Genomic DNA, 21,606 nt, shown 5'->3' with positions numbered 1-21,606 from the left:
TGACTTTTTTTTTCTTTTAGAAAAACAAAATTTCCACTTTTCAAAATAAAAGCTCAAGACCAATACCAATAGCAATAGCAACAAAAACATTTTTGAAGGTCTAGATGCCAAAGGTCTTTGACTAGAAAACATTTTCTTTTTTTCCTCTTTTTTTTGCTATGAATACTTTTATTTTTATTTTTTAAATTTTATTTAGAATATTTTTCCATGGTTACATGATTCATGATTTTTCTCCTATAGCTGACTGGGTTATTTATACTTGCAATAGAGTAATCTTTTAATAATCAAAATCCTAATCACACCAAATCAAAACCCCCATCACACCCCCATTGAACCATGTGCTCCATCATATGTTTTTCTTCTGTTTCTGTTTCCACAATTCTTTCTCTGGATGTGGATAGCATTCTTTCTCATAAGTCCCTCAGAATTTTCCTGGATCATTGCATTGCTGCTAGTAGAAAAGTCCATTACATTAGATTGTGCCATAATGTATTAGTCTCTGTGTACAATGTTCTCCTAGTTCTGTACCTTTGTCTCTGCATAAATTCCTGGAAGTCTTTCTAGTTCACATGGAATTCCTTAACTTCATCATTCCTTTTAGCACAATCATATTCCATCACCATCAGATACCAAAATTTGTTCAGCCATTCCCCAATTGATGGGCACACCCTCATTTTCAAGTTTTTTGCCATTACAAAGAACATGGCTATAAATGTTTTGTACAAGTTTTTTATTTTATTTCTATAATAATAGATATTAAATAATAGAAATTAAGATATAAAATATAATAGATATAAATATCTATTAAATATAGTAGATATAAATATATTAAATAAATAGTAGATATGAATATCTAATAAATAATAGATATAAAATGTAATGAATGTTTTATACAAGTATTTTATTTTACAGAAATAAAATAAGATACTATACAAAAATATTTATAGAAAACATCTTCTTAAATCTGGCCCACATTGACCAGATACATTATCATCTTGCCTTAAAAGATATATAGATTCTAACTCTAAAAGGAGGTCTTTGTAAGGAGGGGACTGGGGAACTTGGTGGAACCTGAAAAGGTATACCTGATTTCTTATGTAATAAAAATATTTCAAAAATTCCTGATTACCCTATAGAAATCCTGTATATATATATATCCACAAGGGACCCTGCCCTGTCAAAATTCAAGCTTCTTTCATCCAGGTCGTATTTAGCTTTGATTAAGCAGAAAAGTCATTACCCAAGGACCTCTTCAGTATAAAGACAAACTGTTCTGTGTGCTTAGTATTTTTTTGATGATTCCCATGATTCTAACTATATCCTGACCCAAGTGCACAGTACATTTAGCTGAGAAATGTCAAATCATTTTTTCTTTTAGATCACAAATTCTTAATAGTTTTCTATGTATCAAAAACATTTTTGCTAGTTTTTTAAAAGTCCAGGAACCCCCTTTCATAATAATGGTTTATTGCCTCCATTCATTGTAGAAGGAAATGTTAGATTTCAATGAGAAGCCAGTGACAATAGTTATTATAATTTTTTCCCATCCAGAGTCACAAACCTTCTAAAATTTATCCACAGTCCCTAGGTTAAGAACTTTGTCTCTGAAATGAAATTATACCTTTGACTTGAATGAAGTTTTAAACTATATATGATTGAGTCTGTTTATTCTTAGGAACCTCATCTCTCAATGGATGAAATAGTGCTCTTAACCAGTGCCATGCTTCCCAGAGTATAACTGGAGTCCACTGGAAATCTCATGTGCTCTCCATATGCATTCCGATGACCATGATGCCTTTTATTTGTGGGAGTGTTATCATTCACATTGAGGAAATCCCATTGATGTCTTACCATAGTCTTCACATGCTCTAATAAATTTATATTTCACTATTTGAAGGGCTAATGTAGATATTCCCTCTACTGAGGGATCTTGCTATCTTTCTATGATGTGGTAGATGGACTTGAGTTTTTTAAAGAAACTTTAAGAACCAAAAAGATTAGATTTCTCTGTAAATAACCTCATGATGCATCTCTCTGCAATTTGACTAGGCTGGTCTTTGGCTGACAGGCATATATATGGTCCATTACAAGTCTCATAATTGAAGCTGTTCCAACAAGTTGTTCAATTGTTTCAGTCACATCCAACATTTTGTAACTCCATTTGAGGTTTTCTTGTCATAGATACTGGAGTGGTTTGCCATTTCCTTCTCTAGTTCATTTTAGAGATGTGGAAACTGAGGCTAACAGGGTCAACACAGCTAGTAAGGGGTCAGATTTTGAGGTAAGATTTGAGCTCAGGTCTGTCTTCCTGACTCCAGTTCTGGTTCTGTACATTGTGCCACCTAGTTGCCCCATTCCACCATGGTAGGGCTTGATTAAGCAAATGTCCTCCTGACTTGGCCTTCAAGTTTATCCTCTATGCCACAATTAGTCATAGGAGCAAGATATTGTTTCTCTTTCATTTTTGAAGAGGATCAATGACTTTTGACTCACATAGGAATTGAATTGAGGCAAAGTTGCACAGACATCAGGCTCATTCTCTCTTCCAGAGTCATAAAAGTCATGACAATTGGAATGCAATAGATGATCTTGATGTCTTCAATATCTGACCAAAGTCTAAATGCTCCATAGAATCTGTTTCAACTGCCTTCATGACCACTGGAAGAAATTGTTCTCATCTGCCCAGTCTGTCAAGGGAAGTCTTCACATTCTTGGGACAGAATCTCCCTAACAGACATGTTTGAGACCTGAAAGTTATCCTGAACCTAGCTTAGTCCACTTGCTGAGAACATTTTAACAGATGTGGCATGCTACAGCTTCTTGGAGACACAGGTGAGAATTGGGTGACAGGTAGATGCCAAAAAGTTGGTGAAAAGCTCTGAAAAGGATTAAGTAAGCCCTCAGACCAGAGGTTCTAATCCTCCCTGAATACCCAATACATACAAAGAAGAGAACATGAGTAAAAGAATGAATAGAAATAGATAGAGATTCAATCAGTAAGAATCTATCAGGTAACTACTATATACCTGGTAATGTGCTATGTGTTGGAATAAAAATAAGGGGAAAGAAACAATCCCTTCTCTCAACAAGACTATACATATGTGTGTGTATGTATGTATATTTATTCTAGCAGTGTGTATATTTATGTGTGTATAAATATATATATATATATACACATAGATAAATATGTGTATGTTTATGTGTGGTAGACTGCATAATGGAAAGAAAATGGAGTGCATAGAGACTTTGGAGTCAGGATCACATGAGTTCAAATCTAGGCTCTAATAGATTCTGGCTTTGTCATTTAATAAGTCGCCTAAGTGCCTAAGCATGGTTATAATCCATTGCTCTTAGTGACCTATCAACTGTCCAGAACGATAAGTTTCAGAACCTTTCAAGATATGCAATAAAGGAAGAAATGACTTCAATAGGAAGCCTCATAATGAAATAATGAATGAAAAACTTTCACCAGTGAAATCACAAGTCTGGTCTGTTATATATTTATATTATTAAATATTTTATAAGTATAGGCAAATAGACAGATACAGATAGGTAGATAGATAGATAGATAGATAGATAGATAGATAGAGAGAGAGAGAGAGAGAGAGAGAGAGAGAGAGAGAGGATATAGTCTTTTGTTCTACTAGATCAAAAAATTTGAGAATCATTACTTTAAATCACTGTGTTGCCATTCCCTACTTTTCTGCCCATGATTTATTATCATCTTATTCAAAAATAAATACTTCACTAATTAAATAGAGGTTAAAGCACCATGACTTTGGTCATTAATAGAATGGAAACTAGTTTCATCAAACTAATAAAAACAGTGGAAGAACTTTTTTCCACACAAAAACATGAAGGAGAAAAATGGAATTGAGGGAAGTTCATACCATCCTTTTCCTGGACCAAGGATTCAGGAGACTTCTAGGTCGTATGACGCTTTGACGATCTCTTGTTCTATATACACAGGACGAAGAAGTTCCAGTTTTGTTCGTTCCTCTTTCCTGCTTTAAGACCAAAGTTTTTCTAATGATCATGTAATTCCCTTGGGGCTAAGTGGCACACAACTTGGAAATACATAAGCTTTAAGCCAAGGAGTCATTAGCATTGCCAGAGTATAATGTGAGGAGTCAAGCATCCTGTTTAAATTGGCTTCCTCCAACACTTTCTGAGCCAAAGCCCTTTTTTCTCTGAATCAATTACCCTCAATGAATCAAAAAAAAATTTTTTTTTAAAGAACTATTTTGTATTCAAAATGCTTTTGGCCACAAGAATTCCTGTTTCATAGTAGTCAATGGAATTGAATATCAAAAGTCCTGAAATGATTGGGGAAGCTGGATTAACCAGTTCTGAGCAGATTTAAAACCCATTTTTAATTCAAGAACACATTGTTCTGTAAAAGTTTTGAATTCCTAGTTAAAATGAACAAAATACAAGTGTGATATGCTCATCCTCATCAAAATTAGACAGTAACCCAACTGTGCCCATGAATTTGTAAAACTATAAAATCTATAAACTTTCAACATCCTGTATTTTTCCAACATTTAAAAAGGAATTACCTTTTTACAAGAGTTGCAGCGTGGAGCAAACTTCCTCTCAAAACAGGGCACACAGTAGTGTTTACTTTCTTTGATCGCCAAAGGCTTGGTTCCAATAGGGTTTTGGCAAGATTGGCAAACAAAACAGTTTTCATGCCATTTTTTCCCCTCAAATTTTAATGATCGAGAACCTGCAAAATATAAAAATTTGAATCTTCTAAAAATAAGTTAAGCATATATGTACCGTCTTACACACCTTCTAAGTAGATCTACTTAGAGAGCATTTTGTTAAAGTTAAGGATGATTGGCTGGGAGAAGGATGGTGGCTTATATATTATATTATATATATATTATATAAAATATATTGTTGTCAACCACCAACAAATAATAGAATGATATTCTTGGAGATACTTTCCAAGTGTTGTACATACCACCAGTTTAAAAGTATCATCCTTCAGAAAGTGATACAGGTGGAGGAGTGCATGAATAGTTTAAAGTGGTTTTGTGAATATTAGAGTTTATGCCAGTTATTAGAGCAAGACTGTCAGAATCCATTTCTATCTTTTATGAAGATAACTACTACTCCCTCCCACAAAATGTTCATAGTGCCAGTGTCAGAGGGCATATCTAAAACAAATTAGACCATTGATGTGCCCCCAAACCAATTGTTTTCCAAGAATCAACAAGATATACTCTTGGACTTTTCAAGTGAAGACTATGGGAGGCTGAAGAAGACTATTAGCAGATTAAGAAGGGCAGGGATTAGCCCATAGTTCTGTTCATCCTGTCCTTTTGTCCTTTGGAAAATGGATGGTACATAGAAGTCATAAAAATTTTGTTCCAAGAGCTTGAAAATGATATAAATGAAACTATTTAAAGCACTTTTTTTTTTCTGATCCCCAAGGCTCAGGCTTAGAAAAATTGGCATATTGGATAATTACTATGGGGGACTTTACATTTATCTTAATCCTGCATTTTTAATTCTTCTCATTACCACACATATTAGTTTTAAAGAGAAACACATGATAATAGTTTACTTATGTACCAAGGGAAGGGAGTGGTTTCAAAGTTGATTTTTGATTTTGTTTTACATAGAGAAACAACTCTAGGTGATCTTTGGAAAGATGCTTCACTCAAAACTAAGGGATAATCATTTGTCAGCTGCTAGTATATTCAAGTGCCTGAATTTAATTAAAAACTGTAATATGACACTTTTATTTAGTGTCTGAAAAGCCCTTGTTATCTTACCAGACATAATGGTATTCTTACAATTGAAGCACTTGGAAGAATATGCATTAGAATAAAAGTTAGTACAGAATAAGACTTCATCCTTGGCAGCAAACTCTTAAAGCACATTTTTCCATAATGGGAAAAGTAACTTTTGTATGAGTTGCCACCCTTTGAGTTTAAATGTAGTCTATAAAGCTCAGTAGTCTATAAAGCTCAGAGTTCTTTATAATATATTAATAGTTCAAACTACTTAAGGTTTTCAAGATGAGCTTCTTTATCCAGATAATTGTATTGTATAACTAAATAATTTTTATTTTGCTTTTAGTGTAATTGTAATGTGCTTTATTGTAATTGACCATAAAGTTTTTATGGTTAGTTTAATATTTCTTATCTTTCTCTCTTTATTACATATTTGGATGAAGATTGGTTTGGCCAGATGATCCCTGGAAATTGCTTCTAGGACAATTATTTCATAGCATTTTTAATTGATATAGATATTTTATTATGTGAAATTGGTTATATGTTTATGTGTGTATATATATATAGTTATTGAATACTCCTTTTGGTCTTATACAGAACTACAAGTTCCATTTGTTTTAATGATGGAAAAAAATGGACTCTATGGTTGATGGAGAAGTCCATTTAATGAGTCTTGGCCTCTGTTATAGACAGAATTAAAAATTAATAGGATTTTCAGTATTTCCATTTTTATAGGCAATAACATGGAAGCTTTGGGTTGAAGCTGTTTGGTTATTGGCTTTCGTACTGGAAGAGGCAAAAAATGATGCAATTGGTGATATCTTTTGCCCAAACAAAGATTTGACTTAAGTGTAAGGCAAGGTGGCACAAGGCTGTTGGTCTCACTCACTCTTCCAAAGTCATTGTAGTCCAATGGCAAGACAAAAATCAAGACAACTGATGGCTCAGGATTCAGTGAATGACCTTGGCTTCTTGGATGTCTAACCAATATCCAAGTGCTCCACAGTGCCTCCTTCAGTCTGCCTTCATGGCTGGTGTAACAAATTGTTTTAATCTGCTCCTTCCACCCAAGGGGAGTCATTCCATGCCTAGGGTGGACACTCCCCCTAAATCAATATATTTTATGTCTAGCCTCGAGCTAGCCACCCTGCCAAGGTGGCTTCCTGGGTTGTAGCAAAGATTACATGCTACCATTTCTTGGAGCCACAAGTGAGAGTTGGGTGGTAGGTAGATACCACAGGAGGAAAGCAGCCCTGTAAAGAGCTGGGCAAACCATCACACCAGAGGTACTAGTCTTCTCTGAATACTCTGTATACCCCTTTTTACTCTTCTGTGCAAGGTGGAGTTACTTTACAGGGTAGTTTGATGCTAAAGGATGTTGGAAGATTATAGGAAGTTAAGTGCAGAGTTCATAATTAGAACTTCCAGAATGTCTTTAAAATTTCATTATGTGGTCTGTAAGCTTTCTCACTTCTCAGCCAGACCAGGCTACTTAAACAAAAAGGGATAAAACTTCAGACACTCAGTTGGTATCTTCCCTGAGCTAAAATGTGCCCAGGCTTTGGGGAGTTCATTTTTTCAACTTTGTTGAATAAAGTATATAGCAAAACCCACCAGAGAACAATAAGTAGCTATAAACAAATAGCACTGATTTGGGATTCACACTTAATCCCATGGGATTCAGTAGATACATGGGTACATTTATCTGAAAGGCAACAGGGTATGAACTATAGAATGTGTGAAATTGAAGTTTTGGTAACTGAATTTGATAAACGGAAGCAGACTATAATACAAAGCAAAATAGAATATATATATGTAATATACAGATATCTACAATATATACACCCCAAATATATCATGTATACACCTGTTCTACTTTCTTTATGTAATTAGAAAATCTTGTACCTTTGAACTACATCTCCCAGCATCCCTTTCTACTTTCATCCCCACCCTGCATGCTTGTGCATTATATATAGTTGGATGTTTTCCCCTCCCTCTCTCTCTTCTCCTGTGTGTGTGGTCTGAGAAAACCTGTCTTTACTGAAGTTTTTTTTTCTTTCCTCTATTTCAAGTGATTATTAATAAATCTTATAAAATATAATACTTGGAGTATTAGATAATATTTTTAATCTTATATATTATTTATTCTACATGAGTGGATACATGTATATATACACATACATTCTACTTTGTCATTTATATGTATATATGTATATATACATTCACAGCTTGGATAACTAATTTGGAAAAAATTACAATATAATGAAATGTGCTTCAAATTAAAGTTAAAATGAACATGATTTAACATTTATTTGATGTAGATGACAGTTCAGGCCTTAGACCCATCAACATAAATATGACTTTTCATTCTACATTATGTAAACATAATAGATGATGGGACTGGAATGAATCTTTTTTGACAATGATAAAATTTGAAAGTTGTTTTTTTGAAAAATCCCAAAGATCACCTTGCCTGGCAGTGAGGTTAAAACTCCTCTGAGTTGGGATAGTCCCAGTTCAAGGTCTGCTGCTGACAGACACATACAATACTGGCTTTGTCACTAGCAGAATCACTTAATTTTTCAGTACCTTAGCCAACTTTTGAAGACTATAAATTGTAGCTCATTTATTTATAGGAATAGAGAGGAGAGAGCATTTCTTCCCTAGAATTCCTCAAAGCTTTGCTATTTTCTATGGTAAATAACTTGACTGAGAAAATTATTGTATGTTTTTTTTCCTGAATTAGAACTCACACAAAAATTACACAAGCATATGTATGTCTCTTTGTCTCTCTCTCTTCCCCCCCCCCCATTGCTCTGTCTGTCTGTTTCTCTCTCTTCTCACACACACACTCTCACTCATATATACATATATACATACAAACCTTGTTTTTTGCAATTTTGCTTAATATTATTTTCAGTAGCCAAGAGTCTGGCATTTGGATTCAGAATTCCTTGCAAATTTGCCAATACTTAGGGAAAAATATTTGTGTTTTAACTAATTAATATTATACATATATGTAAAAGATAATCTAATTAAACAACTCCATTTATGTTCACTGTTTTATGCCTCTGCATGACTAAATCCTCTGTATATAACTATTGGATACTCAATATTTTATTGATAAATTGTAATCAGAACAAATTTAATAAAGAATAATTCCAATTAAGTGATTAAGTAAATATGTATGAGTAATTAATAATGTAATATGCTTAAATTAGTAATAGAATTCCCTGTAGATAATCTTTATCAAGAGAAATTTGTGCATGCCATCAGTGTCTTGGAATATATATCCATCTCGTTTGGTTCTGAAGCTACAGAATAACCTTGCCTATCCTCACTATTTTCATATATGGAATGGAAGGTTGTGAGATAATGATGAGACCTGATCATTTTGTTAAGGAAAACCTCACATATTCTTGTCAAGAAGGGGTTTGGCCTTCAGGGGAAGACCTAACTTTCATAAGACATCCCACCTGGGATACCTTCTTGCCAAAAGGGTACCATGTCTTCAAAGGGAAAAAAAAAAACAATTCTCCTAGAAAGACCTTACTTGGCAGACTTCCTCTCAACTGATTTATGTAATCGAGCCTGGATATAGCTATCATATCACTTCAAAACTCAGAGTTTCAGGCTATTCTGAGGATGTCTATAGACCACTGATATGTATAAAAACTGCGTCACAATAAAATTCAGTTTCACTCAGAAATTTCTTCTTAGCATTTTTTTTTTTACAGATGGCATCCAAATTGGACTGAGAATTAGGGACTCTAGGATTTCCTCCTCATCAAAGATGTTAATACTTCTGAACCAAGTAAATGCCTCTATGTTTAAGAGGCAACCTAATTCTGGAATATTTGTTACAGGTACGTCCTTTTCTTAAAATATTTTAGTTATATGTTATTCTTGGGAATTTTGTGGGCTCTTGGATTCATTCAATTGCCAGTTTTTGCTGTTGTTGTTGTTTATATGGGCTTGAGATTTATTCTGTCACCAGCATTTTTGTGGGTTGAAGAATTCTATCATGCACTTTAGGGTTCTCTAAAGAATTGTAGTGTGCGTTTGAAGAGTTATTTAGGTTCTTTGCAAAATCACAAAGTCTATGAGAATTGGGGCATTTATCTTGATTTAACTTGTAACAACAGTTCCAAAATTTATTTGTTTTGCTTTTGCTTTTAAAGGGCTCATCTATACAAGAATAGATAAATTTATAGCTCCCTTCCAGACTAGTCTATTGGAATTGTTTAGAGCTAGAATTGTTAAAATTGCTGGCTCTATGTGTGTGTCAGTCTCTAGTCTGTGTCTTGTCAACTATAAATGATTTGATTTGTTAAAAAGTTCTTGAAAATAAATAAGCTAGCTAATCAGTTAAAGAATTGGATATAGCCAAACAATAGGATCTGTAGGGATTGCGTATAAGAATTAGATACTTCAAGTTTTACAATCCTGTTCATTCCAGTTTATACCCTTTTCTCTGGCATGTTCTTCATCTCCCCTAGAATATAATCAGGCACCTGGACTTTTCCCTTTAAAAGAGAAAATAAAAATAGTCCCTCGTGAGGTCAGGCTTTGTGAATATCACTATTTTGCCTTTTTAGCCCCTTGGATTTAGCCACATGGAGGAAAAGACACCCCCAAATTAGATGAGAATCTTGATGCAGTTATTAACCAGTTCCAAGCCATTTTTGTAAAGAGGTTTTAATCCTAACTGGGGAAATATTACTGAAAAGAATTCTGTTATCTTCTCTGACTGAGCTTGGTGCCAATTCTTATCAAGAGAATCTTAGCTCCTGTCTCAAGCCTTGGTCTGGTAATCCCAGGTACTGTGGGGTTAAGGAGGAAATTGTGAAAAATAAAACATTTAATATTGTCTAAAACATAAATTTATGTGTTTTTTTCCTTGCCCCTCATCAATGCTGGCCCCACTAAGATGGGACTGAGACAAAAGTAAAATATTTAATTAATTTAAAACTAAGCATATGACCAAGAGAAAAGTCTAATTTCATCAATGGAAATTTCCAAATTAGTCCTGTTTCGAAATAATGAGTACATTTGAAAGGTTAATAATTCTAAGTTGGTTGATTCAGATTGTTTTGAAAGTTACAAATCTGAATTCCAAATTGTGCTCTTAATCTTTAGTATCTGAAACTTAAAAAATATTCAAGTTCTGAATATGGAAATCTTAATTTAGAATTGACAAGTTGCCTAAAGATGTGAGGGTTTTTTTTCCTATCAATCTTTACTGGATTATAGATAATTCTGTGGTACAACAGACTGATGAAAGTATTTACTAAGATAAATTTTAATAATTCTTGCTCTTCAAAGATACTGGATTTGATAAATATCAGATAGTATGCTTCTGAGGTAATTTAGAAGGGAGTTTTACTGTTAAGTAAAAATCTTTTGACTAGAGAAACTTCTTATGAATTATACTATATATTGCAGTATTTTAGTTAAAAAAATGATGTCACTATAAACTTGAGCATAGCTCCATTTGGCTCCTATTCTTCTTCTTTATTTTAAACCCATTATCTCTATAAATGAATAAAACTGTAAGACAAGGGTGTATTGGTCCTGTTACATAAAAAAGAGTGAATTGAAATGTCAAGAGACACAGTTTTTCAAGTAAGGTGAATGGAAAAAAGTCTGGTGGATACAAGCTTATGTCACTACATTTGAAGGTTTAAACAAGATAAATTAATGAATAGCAAAAAATTAATTGAAATGTAAAGTTTAAACAAGATAAATTAATGAATAGCAAAAAATTAATTGAAATGTAAAATAAGTTGAAATGTATATCAACAACGTTTGCTATAACATTTAAAGGATTTTAAACTATTAAACATATCATAAATGGTTTCCCTCTGGGTAAAATAAAATGAGACCTGATCACTGTTTTTTACTTTGAAAGTCATTTTCTAAATTGAATCTTTGCTTAGTGAAACAACCAGCCTGCTGATCAGAGATTTGATTAACATCATAAATCTAGATGCAAATTCTTTCTGAAAAATACCAAGAGCAAGCCCTCTTATCAGCAGAGAGAAGGAAAAAGCTTGTTTTGAGGGCAGCAAGCAACTAAAAAGTAGGTAAAACAATGTTTTTTGTAATAAGTTAGGATAAGGAAATTAAAAAAGACAGATTTAATCTCAGTGAATTGAAAGGAAAGTGAGGAAATTTAAACTTAAAGCCTTTTAGAAAATTGTAGTCTCCACCAGACTTTTTAAAATAGTGAAATGCTATTAACTTTTACTAATATTCCTGTTGATGATTTTAATAAAAGCATATATTGTAACTCTAAAATTTATTATGTTACCAATTCATTGGTGACCATGAAAAGAATGAGATATTTTATAAATCATAAAGGATGATAATTTGCTTTACTACAGAGAGTTAGAGAAATTGTTATAAGGTCATCAGAGAAGGCCATATCAAGGCTGTATCAGCCTTTTTCTATGTCAAAGGATTTGTAAATGGTTACAGTAAAAAATGTACTATTGCTTAACTAACATTCAATTGAAACAAGGTTGTAATAGTTGAATCCAAAATTTCACATAAGGAGGATTTATGTTGATTTAAAATTATCAGAAAAATTAACTCCTCTTTAGATGAGATGAACATGAATTATCAAGCGCTTAATTAAATGCAATAATTCAATAACCTATAATGTTGGAAATTATTACAATAGGCACTTAAGCACTAAGATTTTTCACAGTAAAGAAAAAAGTACTGACAAATTTCTTTACATGCTTAAATACTAGCAAAAAAATTATATATATACATTTGGAATAAGAATGGTTTCATTAATTGGATATAAAAACCTCATTTTTAATTTTTGCAATTTTGTATGATGTTCTCTATATTATTGGAACAAACTGCATGCACTAGGGTTTTATTATGTTTTCTTTTGAGAAGTCATCTCAGTTTACTATTTTGTACTACGGACTAAATTAATGTTGTACATGAATTGGATAGAGCACGGTGTTAAAACTAGTATTTAAATTGCAAATTATTTTTAAAATCCGGATTTCTTTGTGTTGATTCATAACAGTTAAAATGATACTTAGTGGAGGGTAGATTATTTGGAATGATGTGTGATGAAAGGAAGTTGGAGAAAATATGAAGAGTACCAGATTTGAATATAAGAAAAAAGACATGCAGTCTTATTTCAACACTTTAATCAAGGTCCAAAAGAGGAAAGGAGACCATGGGAACTGTTCAGAGAAAGTTTTAAGCAGGAATGAGAGGAGTGAAAAAAAGTAAAAGAAAGTTGTAATCTTTTTCCCATTAACATTGTAAATAGAGGGTTTGAAGGTAAAAGATTTGAATGTTTCATAAATGCTATTAAGTTTGAACTATCTGTGTTAAAGTTTTTAAAATGCCACCATAATTATTAACCCTTTCCTGGCTCATGAAAAGGAAATTGGGTAAGTAAAAAGTACTAATATTTTGAGGTTTTAAAACATTTAGATATTAAGTAGCCTTACTTGCTATAAAGTATATGTCTCATATCTATTTTATAATTTGTTTAACTGAATTTCAATAGCTATTTTGTTTCCCCACTACAAAAAGAGAAACCTTTTAAAGGAAGGAAAGATAAACCCATAGACCCTTGAGAATTCCCAAATAGATAAATTGTAATAATCAGTTACATCCTTTATAGACTAGCATGATTCAATAAGGACTAGGCAAAGGGGGAAGAGAGAATATAGAAAATAAAGAATTGATCATTATTTGTAAGCCTTCTTGAAGCCATTTGTGTGGGCAAGGTCATTAGTCCTGTGAAAAGCGTTTGTTTGTATTATGGAATTTCTATACAACAAAATTGGATTATTGAGAATTTACAAGTTGTCCATAATAGAAAACCAATTTATAATAATTGATATTTTAGGCAAGATGAGATTATAACAAGAAGAAAGTCAAGTAAAGATGCTGAATAGATTCTTTTCTCTATGTGTGAATCTTGGAAAATTTTTATCTCTAAACTATGGTTAGTGAAACTAGTCATTTGAAGTAAAAGTTCTTAAGACCATAACTGATATTAAGTTTTGAACTCATGTATAATAGCTGTCTAATAGATCATTGATCATTGTCATTAATTCAGCATTCCAGAAGCCGGAAGTTATTCAGAAGGAGTGTGATTCTGAACTCTGATGGGTAGAGATCTTTTATCTGGGAAAAGTCCAAAAGGATGACCTTGGTGTAGCTAAAGTTAGGATCTTTTTTTACTGCAGTTCCCCCATTTTGTTCCTTCCTTCTGAATAGGAATTTTCCTATCTAATTATTCCTGATTCTGACTGTGAAGTAGAATTGCTACCGTGTGATTAATTGTCAATTGTGACTCTTAAATGAAGTCAGATAGGATTAAGGATTTTTTAAAAATTCTGGTATAGATTGTTAGGATCATGCCCCTGATTTTCCCTTTTATAACAAATTTCTGTAATCAGAGCAAGTGGTTAATAGAAAACACAGACGCAATGTAAATATGCAAAGATATTATTTTTTTTCAATCTGAATATATAGTCATTGCATATTCCAAACAACTGAAGTGAATTGGTAATTTAACCTATCATCTGTCTATTAATGCTTATATAGTCATATATGAAATTAAGTCCCTGAAATGTCTGAGTCTTTGGGAATTTAACTAATGTTTGTGTAATATCTTTTCCATTTGAATGTGGTTAACAATGGAATGTATTCTGCCACTGGCAATCCACTTCAGACACACTGTTCTCTATGTACAATTGGAAATTAATTATCTGTTCACCCCAAATTCTTATTTCATTTGGAATTAAATAAACCTCTTAAAAGTAAATTAATTTGTACATTCATTGAACTTGGGAGTAGAGAAAGTCTCTCTGTAAATATATTGTTACTACTGTTTTCAAACCTAGGATTGGAATTCTAATATCATTTGATCTTCCTAAATAAAATGGAGTCAATTGGAGCAAAAAGTTTTGAGAAAGAAATAGGTTATACTATCCACTATGTCAAATGTAAATTATTCTAATGAGGCATGTAAAAACCTAAAATTTCTGAATTTTAAGTGCATTGTGGGTTTCTGATAATTCTCTTGTTAATAAGATCAAGACCACAGAGTTTTGGATAGTTTTCACCACTTCAACTAGTTACTGGGGGGAATAACATTTTAAAAGCTGTACTAATTTGCACTGAAATCTATTTTGTAAAAGATTTTAGCAGGAACATCTAAGTAGGAATCTCTGAAAGCAAGTTAGAACTAAAGAATCAAATCTACTAATGAGGAGACTTATCTTTGGATATCTAAGAAAAGGTGTTTTGGGAGCCTAAACAAGCACACAGAATATCTGAGGTCTGAGATGAAATTTGTTGATGTTGGGGATGGACTACTAAAATGCAAAGAAACCTGATGTTAGTTCATATTAATTATCATTATTGTGCTACCTTTGCTTTTTTGTTTCACTGAATCTATATATTGAATTCTTCTGTTTCAAGTTGAGTGAATAAAACAGAGAATTTAAGACCATGACAAGTGATACTCTGGGTCAAAACCCACCTCAAATGACCTGATATTTTGCCATCAGCTCTCTTCTATCAGTGGTAGAAATCAAGAGAGGAATTACACATATCATCTTATGAAATGTTGCTTTTTCACTCTTCTTTCTGGGCTAAACCTTTCTCGCCCATGTATATCTCCCTACTGGTAAGAGTATTTTCTGTTTCCATTTACATTAGATCATTGTAAAGAAGGCTAAAAAGGGCTACATGAAGCTGACCTTACTACACAGCTCAAACCTCTTGGTTTTGTTTTTCTCCTCTATGAGGACTTTGAACATAATGATCAAGTCTAAATAAAAAAATTTCCACTGGAATGGTGAGACATAACTATCCTGGGAAGGATTGTTCCAGATACTGTCCATAACTCTCACCACTCTTATGGCTGAAGGAAAAGACCCTTGGATAAATGGTTCTCATGCTAAAACTGTAAGACTATCCAAAGCCTCTAAGAAAAGACAAAATGCTACATAGAGATACTGTTATTTCAAATGTAGTTATCCAGAATCAACTTGTTCTTTCCTCCTCTCTGTTGTATGAAGAGGGGCTGTACATGTGACACTGCCACAGATGTCTTATTCAATTAAAGGAGTTTTAGAAAAGTTCACCCAAATGCAAATGAGATTCATGTTTTATTGTCTCACTCGTAGTGGGGCCCATTTTCTTGACTTTTTAAGGCTTTTCCTAGCTTTCACAGGTACTGCAACAATTATGTCTGCTATTTTCAGATGACTCACCATTCTATTGGCCATTATTACCATTATTAACCTTAGACCTACATTACTTAAATGTTGCTTCGATTGCTGTACTAGTTTGTGTTCAGAACTGTATATTTTTCTCCTTACCTTTATTTCCAAGAAACTGGAAAGTCAAATAATACTTTACCAGTCATTATCATGATGATTAACAAATGTGTAGACAATGATTTTGGTGACTACTTGTTCCAGAAGTATGAATATCTAAATGATGACCCTTTTGAACTAGATGCAGGTTATGACTTCCAGCCATAAAGGATTTTCAGGCTATTTTTACTTAGGCTAACCATATTTTAAGCCTTTTGTTTTTCTAGCATTCTATAACACTTCCATAGAAGGAGATCCTTCAAAGATTCTATTATTGATCTTACCAGTGAATTCCTGGGGCCCTGGCCAACGTCCTTCAACAACAACCAGTGTTTCAGCAGAGGGTCCAAGGAAAGCACTGCTATTATTGGTGTCACAATCATTCCCAGACACCCCTGGCTCTGACTTTTGCATCTATCATTTTCATGTGAATATAATGATGATACTCTTGAGTTTCCATGAGCCTTCATCATCTCTAGATTTATCACATTATATTGGGTTGCTTTGATATAGATACCATTTAGACAAATTGTTTCTCAATTTCTTTTGTCATCTTTGTGTCTCAGTAGAAGAACGTTTCCTCCAAAACTGCTCATTTATAGAGGACTATCCTCTATACTTTTGTATTGTATCAGCCCATTCTTTAGACTGGGTCCATCAGTGATCTGATCTGAAGGTAGGGAACTGTAAAGCAATTTCAGTTTATATTATTTTATGACCATATAACTGTTTATTCTCCACATGTAACCTATTGGATAATCAGTATTTTAATAAATTATAATCACAATAGATATAAAAATAATTCTAATCATTAACTGATTAAGTAATTATGTGAAAATCAATAATTAATCTTTACAATATGCTTAAAATTAATAATAGAATTACCTGTAGATAATCTTTGCCAAGGGAAGTTTGTGCGTACCTTTGGTGTCTTGGAATAAATCCAGGAGTTTCTGCAGCTATCTCATTTGGTCTTAATCTACAGAATAACCCTAATTATCCTGACTTACCATTTTTAGAATGGAGGATTATGAGATGAGATATAAGATCTGACCATTTTGCCAAGAAAAGCCTTGGATCCTCTTACCAAGAAGGTATTCAGCTTTGAAGGGAAGTTCTGACCTTCTAGCTAAGAAAAACCTCAGATTTTCTTTTAAGGAAAGAGTCTTTTCATAAGAAAAACCCTACCTGGCAGCAGGGGAAAAAACCACAACATTTTGCCAAGAAAAGGCCAGACTTCCTCTGCACTAAATTTGTGTAATCTAGTTCAGGGAAATAGATGTAGATAGATAGATAGATAGATAGATAGATAGATAGATAGATAGATAGATAGATAGATAGATGATAGATGGATGATAGATCATCTTGGCTCAAAGCACAGAGTCTCAATCTCTACTGGGGATGCTTGTATACCACTGATAGATGTAAAACTGGGACACAATAAAATTTGGCTTTACTTCAGTTTGTCCCCAGGATATTTCTTTACCTACATATGCACACACATTATGTATATAGGCAGCACATACACATACATATTATATACATATATATATGCAGCATGAGCATATGTACATTTGTACTCAATCTTTTTAAAAGGAATTATTTATAGTGGTGACTCTCTAATATAGAATTGGTTGTTTTATCCAATGTATCTTCTACACATGCCCATATTAACAGATTATCCAACCTGGGTCCTGTATGTATAGTGTCAAATAGTTTAGACAGATGATAATCAAACACTAAACTTTGGCTTTCAATTCACATGTGCTTCTTTTATGGACAACTGAAAGATCTTTAAGGATATTTATTTTTTATATTAGAACACTTCCATATAATAGACCCACTAAGGCACACAAGAGCCCAATCATTTTAGTTAATGATGGTTGTAATATGGCTCCAGAGTCACCTTGTTATAACTACCACAGATTCAGATGAAAAATAAAAGTTAAATAGCTGGTGTTTTATTCTCATAATTTCAAGCATTTATATATTTGGAAATAGCTGGAAAACATTTGACTTATTTTTTTTTCTTGCCTAGATATATAAAGATTGTGAAGTTACACTAAGGCTAAGAACTTAAAAAATTATGTCTTGAGACCTATTGGGCACTTTGATTTAGTCCAAGTGATTCTAAAAATAGCTGCTCTCTCCCAAAAATGTAGACAGTAAGTCTAGTGGTTAAGGATTATTAACTCGTGGCAAGTTGTGAAAAGCTTAGCAAGCAGCCCTCTGGAAAATTTTAGGCATGCCTCCTTGAAGGCTTCACCTTCTTCTGGTGTCCTGCAATAGGGTTTGACTTTGGTGGACATCAGTTGATGCCTGGGATGATGCAAGTACGCAGAGGTAACTTTTTACCTCCCTCTTTAAGTCCAAGGGGAAAGTGGTGCATTAGGATCATACATTGATATTTTTTTTAAACCCTTACCTTCCATGTTGGAGTCAAGGCAGAAGAGTGGTAAGGGCTAGGCAATGGGGGTCAAGTGACTTGCCCAGGGTCACACAGCTAGGAAGTGGCTGAGGCCAGATTTGAACCTAGGACCTTCCATCTCTAGGCCTGATTCTCAATCCACTGAGCTACCCAGCTGCCCCCTCATTCATAGATTTTTATCTAGAAGAAATCTTGGAATCCATTCGGGCCACTCTTTCATTTTACGTTCAGATGAGGAAACAGAATCCAGGAGACATTACTTTAATTAGCAATGGGCTTCTTTCCTTTCATGGGGTGGTGGTGGAATGTCTACTTGGCATTTCCTAATGCCCTTGAGATTGGAGATGGAGGTGGGGTTGGGGGTTGTGACTCTTTAATCATCTGTCACCAAGGCAGAGAGTGAATAAAATTGAGTGTAATATACAAATATTAATTTTGGAAATGACAGTAGGCTTCCAGGAGCCTGTGTAGTAAGAGAGTAGGGATTAGAAATATGTTTCTGCCACACTGTTAAATGCATCCATAAATTGCTTCCAAGATGAGCTGCTGCTTTGTGTGCACCTGAGCAGGTGTCTCACAAGCTGTACTTCTCCTGTTATACAATTAACATTTCAGCCCAGTCTCTGAGGGAAAGGTAATGTTTATTTTATTCATGGAAACCTATTTAGCATGGATCAATTTACCATTTATATTATTTTCAGATCATTTCACAGGCATTTTGTTCCTTTGGTAGGGGACCATCTTGTGGGTTTCTGACTAGTTCTTAATTAAAACTCATTTCAAATGAACAAAGAGAAAATAGAATGCCATACTGGTTAGCAGGATTTCAAATTCTGGTTAATGAATGTCTGACCTGTGCAACCCATATGATTACCATGTTGGGTTATTCATATCAATACTTGTGTTTGATTAAAGTCTTGCTTTTGAAGGTTGCAAGAGCCTGGTTGACAGTCATTTTAGATTTTCTCATTTAAAAATATTTCCTCTTTTCAAGCCTTCCAAATTTTGCTCATTCCATTCATATGATCATTCAGCAAACATTAATTATGTGCCAGGATTCAAAGGCAAAACAGAAGAATTCTTGTCCTCAAAAAACTTACATTGTATTGGGAGAGAAAAGACTTTTATACAAATAACTAAATACCAAATTTACACAAAGTAACTACAAAAGCAATTTCTCCATGATAAGACTTTAGCAAACAGGGGAATATTTTATAGGAGAGACGCCTTAGCTGAGCTAGGTATTAAAAAAAAAATTCTGAGAAGTGGCATGATAGAGAATAAAGTACCCTGACTCTGGATTCAGAAGACTTGGGTTCAAATACTTCTTCTGGCACTGTGACTTTGGGCAAGTAACTTAAACTCTCTGCTTCTTAATTTCCTTATCTATAAAATGAGGTGTCTGATCTAGCTAACCTCTGAGGTCTCTTCTACTTTGAGATATAGAATTATTTAAGCCCTAACTCAAGTCCTATCACATTTATGAAACCCTCCCTCCTAATGCCTATAGTTCACTCCCATTTTTACCCTTTATTGCATTTCAAGAGCTTAGCACAGTTCCTGACACAGAGGTAGCTGGTCATACAGTAGATACAGCACTGAGTCTGCAGTGGGGAACACTTGAGTTCAAATCTCACCTCAAATACTAGCTCTGTCACATGGGTGAGTTATTTAACCCTTGCCTCAGCTTCATCAAGTGTAAAATGATGATAAGAACACCTTTCTCTCTGGGTTCTTGTGAGGATCAAATAAGATATTTGTAATTTTAAAAAGAAGCCCTTAGAACATAGGTTTTATATAAATGTTTGTTCCCTTCTTTGGCATATAATAAATGCTCAATGATGGACTCATTCCTCCAATGCCATTCATTTCAGCAATTATTAAAATCCGCTACTCTAAGTACTGTGTTAAATCCTGGGAAGAAAGGCCAAAAATGAAACTGTTGTTGACCTACTGATCATTTTCCCAGAAAATCTAAAAAAAGTTCCTTCCAGGGAAGGACAGTATATTTTTGGTGGGTGCTTTGTTGTGCTCAGTAAGTATCACTGGGGGCTGGATTGAAGTGATGCATGTAGAATTTTATTAAGCTTTGCCGTCGAATAAATAAGATCAGCTAACTTTTTCTTTTGCTTGCATCTCTCTAAAGTGAAATCATAGCCCACCTATGAAAGGATAACTTAAAAATATGAGGAAACTGGGGCAGCTACATAGCTCAGTGAATAAATTGTCAGGCCTAAAATGGGAGGTCCTGGGTTTAGTTGTGTAACCCTAGGCAAGTTCCTCAACCCCAAATGCCTAGCCCTTGCTGACCTTCTGTCTTGGAACCAACACTTAGTAATGATTCTGTCTGGAGTGAAAATCAGGGTTCCTCAATATTAAGGGGTACCCCTTAGCACCCAAATAATAAACTCGGAAGCCATTAAGAATTCAAAACAAATCCAGCTTTATTGGTAGGTGAGCAGGAGTCCGGACATTCTCTCCAGCTGAATGCTCAAGAAAAATGCCTGAGAACAGATGGAAAACCTCCCAATTCACAGGAAAATACAATCCTGAGTTCAAATGACATCATCCTGACACGTTCAAGCCTTTCCGAAGGGGGTATTCTTCAAATTAACATTGGTCAAGGGTCGGACGTTTTAATCTGTATACAAACCCAAAACAATTTGTGATACATTTTGGTGCCAGGGCGATGGCTACCTCTGACTGGCTACTATTGTGCTTTCCCAGAGTTCCTAGCACCTGCTGTCTCAGTCAAGCACCCCTTTGAAAGCAATTTGAACAGGCTGGGCTAAGGAGAGGAGAAAGGTAAGAAGGCAAATTAGAGCAACCAAAGGTTGCTTGTGAAAGAAACTGGGAGAGGGAGCTACAGGAAGCTCCTATTAGTCTGGCCTCTGCTTCATAAATCTGACTCCTAAAACACTAGACTAAAGTTTTATACTATTTTAAATTTTTATTAAATTTTTATTTTATTTTTAATAAATTTATAATTATTTTATTAGATTTTATTTATGATGTGTTATATATTATATGATAGCATGTCTTAATTTATTATTAAATA

The 21,606-nt window shown here is 33.9% G+C and overlaps 1 protein-coding gene across 7 annotated transcripts in view; it reads right to left on the bottom strand.

Moving 5' to 3' along the window:
* The window catches only part of FHL5 (four and a half LIM domains 5), an 87,783-nt gene that overhangs the window by 6,207 nt on the left and 59,970 nt on the right, over positions 1–21,606 (bottom strand). For 4 of the 7 annotated variants that reach the window (XM_007484342.3, XM_056818609.1, XM_056818612.1 and 1 more), the window contains 2 exons: positions 4,560–4,729; positions 3,891–4,007 (listed from right to left, as the gene is read on the bottom strand). In XM_007484342.3, the coding sequence (XP_007484404.1) occupies positions 3,891–4,007; positions 4,560–4,729 (287 nt within the window). The remainder of the gene's footprint in view (positions 1–3,890; positions 4,008–4,559; positions 4,730–21,606) is intronic. The other 3 variants (XM_007484343.3, XM_056818613.1, XM_056818611.1) reach the window with 2 other exon arrangements.

This window comes from Monodelphis domestica, chromosome 2, assembly GCF_027887165.1.
Source record: "Monodelphis domestica isolate mMonDom1 chromosome 2, mMonDom1.pri, whole genome shotgun sequence".
Taxonomy (NCBI): Eukaryota; Metazoa; Chordata; class Mammalia; order Didelphimorphia; family Didelphidae; genus Monodelphis; species Monodelphis domestica.
Note: the sequence above shows the minus strand (reverse complement) of the source record. Positions and strands in the feature narration are given on the sequence as shown.